The 8114-nt window shown below is 38.9% G+C and overlaps 1 protein-coding gene across 3 annotated transcripts; it reads left to right on the top strand.

The window, feature by feature from the left end:
• Positions 1-100: 100 nt before the first annotated feature.
• cfap99 (cilia and flagella associated protein 99) lies at positions 101-8006 on the top strand. 3 transcript variants are annotated; one of them, XM_068339044.1, is made up of 16 exons: positions 101-180; positions 519-653; positions 746-890; positions 1101-1195; positions 1280-1386; positions 1614-1791; positions 1919-1999; positions 2726-2794; positions 3009-3095; positions 3198-3286; positions 3749-3953; positions 4444-4585; positions 4678-4829; positions 5594-5808; positions 6285-6474; positions 7444-8006. In XM_068339044.1, the coding sequence occupies exons 1-16, from the start codon at positions 178-180 to the stop codon at positions 7501-7503; spliced, it is 1953 nt and encodes a 650-aa protein (XP_068195145.1). In that variant the 5' UTR covers positions 101-177; the 3' UTR covers positions 7504-8006. The 3 variants fall into 3 exon arrangements, with proteins under 3 accessions (XP_068195145.1, XP_068195146.1, XP_068195147.1); XM_068339045.1 differs by having other exon boundaries at positions 120-180; positions 529-653; XM_068339046.1 differs by lacking the exons at positions 101-180; positions 519-653; positions 1101-1195 and having other exon boundaries at positions 787-890.
• The last annotated feature ends 108 nt before the right edge of the window (positions 8007-8114 follow it).

Genomic DNA, 8114 nt, shown 5'->3' with positions numbered 1-8114 from the left:
AATGATATTGATTATATGCATGAAGCGGTGGATGCTGAACATTTTCAACAACACGTGAAGGCATCGCACGTCTCGTGGTAGACGTCACGATAAGCTACGTCATATTTTGTTATGGCAGCCAACAAACGGTCGGGATGTCAGAAGTCTGACTGTGAAAACTATTTATATCTTTGACAAATGGTAAATAATAAGATATTGCTCATAATTTAATATAATTTTTTTTTATATTTTGTGGCGGTGTCATCTTACCGAGGGAGACGAATTTTGGTGTTTACGTCATTTGGGTTGCTGAGCAACAACTTGACACAAACGTTAAGTGAAAATGTTCTTAAGGCCTCACTTCACTTGATAGTTTCTGCCCGAGTTTTAAGCATTGCATAAAAATAACTTTATGCATACCGAAGAACTTTCCTGTATTGAAAGAAACGACGACGAAATGCTTCGTTTCTCACGGATTTTCTGATGCTGCATTTTCTGCATGTAAAAACATTTTCATAACAACTGTCACACTCATGCAGCTTTCCACAGGACAAACTAAAATGACATCGAGCCATGGATCACTCGTCAAGGAGGCCATTGTGCTGCTGGACAAGTTCAACTCCGGCGGACAATATTTGGACGACTTCATTGAAGATGCCTCAAAGGGACTTCAGGTAGGTGATGTAATACAGAGTTATATCAGTGTCATGTTAATGTATGGAGTCTCACTCAATGATTTGACTCAATTAATGTCTTCTTGTTGCAGAGCCTGGACAGCCTGCAACAGAAGTTCATCCTGGATGTTGTTTCCGGATGCGTCGAGCATAAGGCGCTACTCGATGTAGTTATTAATGTCTTCTATGACCAGAATGAGAGACGCTTATGGAGACGCGATCGTAGCCAGTTTGTTGGTAAGGATCGACACCATCTAATATAATACAATACAATGCAATGCAATACAATTTATTATTGGACACAGGCCAAAGCCTACTGCATGTATCCCTATCTAAATACAACACATTAAAAATTGATTTTGTGTTACAAACTGTAATCCCAAAACAATTTTGAATGAAACAATGTTAGAGTTAATGTCATAATAATGTGTAATATTATGTCTTCAGTTGTCTGTTATCTCACCACATTTACCCTTGATGACCTTGGACTTCAGCATTTTACAAACATTGTGAAATCCCTGGACATTAAGAAAATGGAAGCAGTAAGAATTTCAGTCTGTGATCACAGTAGAGTTCTCACCATTGAAGCAACCAAAACCTCTAACTGTGACCTGTTTTTGGTGTAGTTCTTGACTTTCTTCCTTAAAAACCTCACCACACTGATACAAAAGGAGTGGAATAAAATCTATGATGCTGCCTATGTGGAGAAATACTGGATTGCCCCTCTACTACGGTGAGAAACAAACATATATATATATATATATATATATATATATATATATATATATATATATATATATATATATATATATATATATATATATATATATATAAATTAAAAATATATACAAATATATACAAATATAAACGTTCATTCATTCATTCATTTAGGGGGGTGGGGGGTAATGAATTATTTTTAGAAGGCAATGACCAAAATCAGTATGTCCATTTGTCCTTTAGGTGGCGTCCTGAGATTGAAATTCTCTTGGAACAGGTTTCTGTAAAATCATGGAGTGGGAGTCTGGTCAAGAACACTTCAAGGAAAGTCTCGGAGCCTAAAAAGTTCTCTCTTACCAAACCTAAACCCCCATCTCTGCCAATGCCTGAGCTCATTCCACAACAGGAACAAAGCAAACCAGTCAGTCTACAGTTATATACTATAATTATTTTACCCTGTTTCATTCATGTGTGAACAGGGTAAAATAAGAGCCAACAGACACACTACATCCAAAGTTTACATCAGTAAAATCATGTTTGTCTCATAGGTACCAAATAGCACGTACAGGGATCCCAAAGAAATACAGAAGATTGAAGAGATCAAACGACAGAACCAACAAAAGACTCAGGTACAATCTCTGCTCAGCTAGTATATTGCAATGGTCTTATGCAAGAGTGAATAAATGTAATAATGCTTTCAAAAATTTAAAACGCAATTGTTTATTTTTATTGAATTTTCAAAATGCAAAATTATAAATAGATGGATGGATGGATGGATGGATGGACGGACGGACGGATGGACACACACACACATAAATACATACACATGCAGACACACACACACACACACACACACACACACACACACACACACACACACACACACACACACACACACATACAGTACATGCATACATACATTATAAACGGCTACTTTTTTCTCACCCTTTGAACCCTGCGGTTTAAACAACAATACAGACACTCATTTTTGTACTGCATTTCCTTACTGCCCTTAAGCAAAGAAACTGCTTTTCACTGCATCCAAATATTTCTCACTTAGACTAATCAGTCCAGAGCGCCTGCTGCCATTTTCTGCACCCCGGATCTTATGTTTTCATGCCTTTTTTCTGTATGAGAGGAGTAGATGTTAGCACACAATTCTTCCATGAAGTCTGCTTCTGTATATACTGTACATCTTTGGACAGTTGGTGTGCGTAGCTGGGTCCCACTGATTTCAACTACTTTTGAGCTTATGTCACTGCTGGACATCTATGTGTTTATGAAAATAGTCTTAAATGTTTATAACAGTTTTGTTGTACCTCTCTGTAATAAATCACATCTGTTTGCCTAAAAAGGAACTGCTTTACGAGGCCAACGAGAAACATTTTAGATGTGCAAATCCACAGAAGTCTGAACACACCAAGGTTGGAGCTTTTTTTTTTCTTCTGATCTCCAAAGCAATGTTAGTAATTTGTCAGGGTTGTTTTTCTGATTTGGGACTATATAAAAAAGCTAAGATGGCCTAATGCTGATTTAATCTCTTTTTGTACCTATTCTCCAATATTTATTTTTCCAAAAGTGAGGAAAACAATTCAAAGCCACTACAGACTCCTGGTGAACCATTTCTTTTCATTGCAGAAGGTGATGTCTCAGATAATGGTGGACTTCAATTCTAAACTCCAGTTCAATTCATTTCGGTCATCAGTTCCTCCACCCAATAATAAAGTGAGTATTTCTCTGGAACAGCCATTATTACAAAAATTATGAAAGTGAACTCATGTACACATAATATCCACTTGCATGTGTGTATTTTTTGGTTTCTATTAGACTAAGAGCGCGCCAATGAAGCTAAACAAGGCAGCCATGCTGAGAGAGGAAGCACAATATAAGCGTCAAAAGGAGGCAGAGATGCAAAAGTGGGGCTAAGCTATTACCTGACTTTATTATCACAAACTATTTACAAATGTGTGTGGATAGTTAACTCAGATGAAAAGCTTATGTATTTGCCAAAGTTTGTCTGCGTGCCTCTCTATTTGTCTGATTTTTGGGAGGATTGCACAAAAAGTAAATGGATTTTGTTTCATGGATTTTTAGAGGATTGGGCACATGATAGGGAAACACCCCTAAAATTCTAAAGAATAAATACAGTTTGATATTCTATTCAATGATGGAAATACAGATGAGTCATCTTTTTAAACTCTTGCATGTTTTAATATTGAAATAAGCTGTGAAACAATTTGAATGGGACCAACTTTAAAACTGAAAAATCCAAACTGATAGTCTTTGACGATGCTTGTCATTATTTTATTCGTCTTGTTGCAGCTGCCTTAACAAGCCAATAGTGATTTCTTTATTGTTTGTGTGTGTGTGTGACATAGAGTACAGCGTCTCGCGGAGGGGACATATGAACCGTCAGCTTTCCAACAGTGGCAGGAAGAGATCCGTCTGAAGGAGCTTCAGGAGGAGATGGATAAGATTGAGCGCCGGTACCTGGAGCGATGCACTGCTTTTAATGAAGGAGCTATGGCCCGCAAAGTTCTTCAAGAACAGAACCAAAGGGCTGCACAGCTGAAGAAAGAAGAGGTGGGTAAAGATCAGTCAGCACCTACTTTAACAAACTTATAATACTTAAGATCATTTTATTAAAGAAATGCAGTTAATAAGATTGAAACAGACACCAGTAGCGAATGGGAGATACGTGAAGGAAACTTTTTTGAATTGTTCCCAAAAAAATCCTCATCTGAGACAAATCCACTGAACGAGCCGCAATTAAACAATTAGAATTCATAAACAGCCAAAGGTATCCCTTCAGTACTTGTGTGTTGTGTGATGAATTATCATAACAAAATATTACACAGTTTTTGAGTCAAGCTCTAGAACTGTTTCCTTTTTATTCCAGAAAACAGACAGACATTTACTGAACACGCACAGTACATAAATATGTATTGAGAATGGTGATAAGTCAGAATGATGACTTGTCATTGCAAGCAGTCTTTTGAGAAGTGTTATTTGTATAATTTTAGAGTTACTTATAAAAATGTGTTTGTTATGCTGCTTGATTTGTCGTTTCTAGACAGCAGACCTCATGAGGAGATATGCTGAGAAAAGGTTACAGGAGGAGAAGAAAGTTAGAGAGTTCATGCAAGAAGTGAGAGAAGGCCACAAGAACATAAAAATAGCTAAAGAGACGCTACAGAGATTGAAGCAAAATACAGGTGAGCTGCGTCAGTAGTGAACAGACATTTCATTAGTGTTGTTGCTGATTTTTTTCCCCTGATTTCCCTTTCATTGATTGTACATTTCACAGCAAGAGACATATCAACCCAAAATCAAGAACTTCTTCTTCAAGCCCTAAAGGAGGAGCAGGCAGAGCTCAGCAGGAAATGTGAACTAATCCAAGAAATCCGTGCCTTTGAATCTGTTCCTCACATGAGAACCAGGAAGTTTGATGAGACAGAGGTGAGTAAAGTAAAGCACTTTGTGTGCTTTTGATACAACGGTTATTGTTGGTTTTTGTAACCAAAGATAAGTACAGTAGCTGGATTATGAGTACTGTACTGGTTACTACAGGGCTCCGATTAGAAATCACTTAGTCACCAGGTGGAATTCTATTTCTTCACTAGCGATAATGAATGTCAAGCAGTCACAAGCTTTACATTGTGATCTGTCATCTTTGGATGAAATACACCAGTATAGTATTTGAATAACAGCTCTAACATATTAACGGTTATCCAATGTCAAATAGTATCACTTATGACAGAATAAGCTCCAATACCATAAACCCTCACAGAACACGTGCTAAATTCTCAAGTCACACTTAAACAGAAGCACTGAGCATAATAATATAATCAACATGTTCTCCAGCATTCTTCAATGTTATTACACCTTAGCAAACATACATGGACTGATTCAATTAACTAGCCAGCTAAAAAGCAATAAATTAACAACTTCACACCAGTGGAGATGTAAGATTCATATAGCCACAGATATGTGCATCGTAAGTTTAAAATTCCTTATCACACCTGTTAACCTGCTAAAAAAAAGGCCTCACCTGCTGAACTCTAATGCTGTAAAAAATGTCCTCAGGGCAAAACCTCCCATAATTTATGTAACTATATGTGTATAATTGAACCTATGTCACTGAACACATGTAATTGGCACAGCTGGTACCCATGTGCTGTGCCTTATGAATTCACAGTGGTTAACATGTAATCAAATGTCAGACTGCAGGCTGTGAGCTTCTGGGAGAGATGTCCATCGCTGAACTGAAGGAGCGACTGGTCCTTCTGAAGGAGAAGAGGCTAACCGAGGAGCAGGAGAAACGGGAAAGCATCCAGGAGGACAAGCAGAAAGAGAAGCAGCAGAGGCAGCTGCTCCTGGAGAAGCTGGATAAGTTCAACAACGACAAGAGAGCACTGGTACAGGCTGCTGCTGTCAGGTTAGATGTCTGGCTGTACTTGATCATTGTTGGACAGCATCGGTTTAAATAGATTCACACAAGTATCACATGGGGTGGCACATGGCGCAGTGGTTAGCGCTGTCGCCTCACAACACGGCAGGTCCGGGTTCGAGTCCCGCTCTGTGTGGAGTTCGCGTGCTCTCCCCGTGTCCGCATGGGTTCTCTCCGGGTTCTCCGGCTTCCTCCCACCTCCAAAAGCATGCGCTTCAGGTTGATTGGCCAGTCCCAAATTGCCCGTAGGAGTGAGTGTGTGTGCGTGTTTGTATGTCTTTGTATGTGGCTCCGCGGTGCACTGGCGTCGTGCCCGGAGTGTCCCCCGCCTCACTCCCTATGCCAGCTGGGTTAGGGTCCAGCTCCCCATGACCCACTACGGCAGATACAGCGGTGGTACATGACAATGAATGAATGAAAGTATCACATGGACACTAATTCATGATTGTTTTGACGCAATGCAGAAAGCAAGAAAAGAGAGATGCCAGGCTGCAAATAGAGCAAGCAGTGAAGCAGAGTGAACCAATTTTGGCTCTGCGAAAGAAGGCTGAAGAGAAAAAACAACAGTTCCAGAGAGTGAGAGATGAGGAGAGGCAAAGATTGAAAGATCTTGCCAGAGGCAAAACCCCAAAGACTTCTACGCAGCAAAGCACCGTAAGAAACACAGACACACTGTGACACCGTCACACTAGTGAATGGTAAGGGGTAGCAAAATAATCAAAAGTTTTCAAAGACGCACACAAAACATACGTAAAATGATATTTACAAAAAGCTGTATGTATTGTTTGTTGTGTATGTATTGTACTGTATGTATTGCACTGGTCAGTTTTCCACTGTGACCAGTATGTAGGTGGTGGTAACTATTAGTTAATGGGACACACCTCTCAAGGGGTATGCAACTTTTTAAAGGAGACGTCCGGGTAAGACTGTTGAAAGATAATTGACAGCAGCATTGAGTGTAAGCCAGTAGCGCCAGAGTTGAAAAATGCTTTGTTAATAATTTAAAAGAGTCAATAAATTTTTTTTAAACACCCCCAAACATTCCTTTCAGCGTTTGGGCAGGATCAAAATCCATCTAGGGAATGAGTAAGAAGGTGCTCCAATTCTGAGTGCTGGATTATGTCTCTATCTCCAGTGAGACCAAACCTTTTTTTTTCAGTCATTTTTGTATTCCCTGTTGAGTGCGTGAATTTTTTGTTTCCGACATTTTTTGTGGATTGTATTTTTTCCTTTTTTGTTCTTTCCACTTATCAACAGTCTCGAGGCTGTGGCCTTTCAGACGCATCTCAAAATGTTGACTTCGCTTTGCGAAGGTTTTTCTGCGTAAAGTGGCGTAAGTTTTGTTAGAAAGTTTGTGGGCTGCCATACTGCTGGGAGAAATAGGGATTACCTTTATGGATTATTGTTTGAATGCTTACGAACACACAGCGCCGAGTGCGCATAAGGAAAACATGGTGCTGTTGATTTATTGCTATTTCTAATAACATCCTGATAAGATTACTTAGCTTTCATTTTCAAAAGAGAATCCATTGTGCTTAATCACAATGACTGAGTTATGGTTTGTCTTTAACCTGGTTTTGGTATTGAACATCTTTTCTGTCTTTCTGTTTCTTGTTGTAACAGAAAATGTTGGAGGTGAAAAGCTGGGAGGAACTGGAGCATGACTTAGAGGATTTTATCTAGAACACGTAAGAAGAATCATGTTTAATCCCAAGAACAAGCTGGTGATCTTGAAAATAGGAGAAAAAAACTGAGGTGCTACTCATGTCCCTCAAACCTTTGGTGCTTGAAAAGTGCACTTTGAATTTAAAAACTTTGAATCAAAATAGGCACAAGAAATCCAAGTCTAGACTCTGGAGTTGGTTTGAAAAAGGCCTTTTTTTCAGTGGGTTAGACTGTCTTAAATAACCTTTTTAGGTCAGATATTTTCCACATTTCTTAGTTAATAAAAACTTACTTGATTCACTCCCTTTCTAAACAGATGTTAAAGAATGCTTCACATACAGCATGAAAGTGGGACGTGCACCACCACAAAATAATCAAAATACATCCTAACACAGTAGACTATTGGGAGAACAAGGTGATCATGTTTCATGCTCAGTGGCGACTGTGACTTAGGTGTTAAGAGCATTGTCCACTTATCTAAAAGTCAGTGGCTAAGAATACATGTTTAATCTCCATCTGTTGTGTCAATAAATGAATTTGATTTCATTTCATTTCAATCCCCATCTGTTGTGTCTTGTTACAATTACTAACCTACTGAGGGCGCTACTGTGTAACTAATGTATATAAAC

Source organism: Antennarius striatus, chromosome 17 (assembly GCF_040054535.1).
Source record: "Antennarius striatus isolate MH-2024 chromosome 17, ASM4005453v1, whole genome shotgun sequence".
NCBI lineage: Eukaryota > Metazoa > Chordata > Actinopteri > Lophiiformes > Antennariidae > Antennarius > Antennarius striatus.
This window is presented reverse-complemented; position numbering and strand designations above follow the sequence as displayed.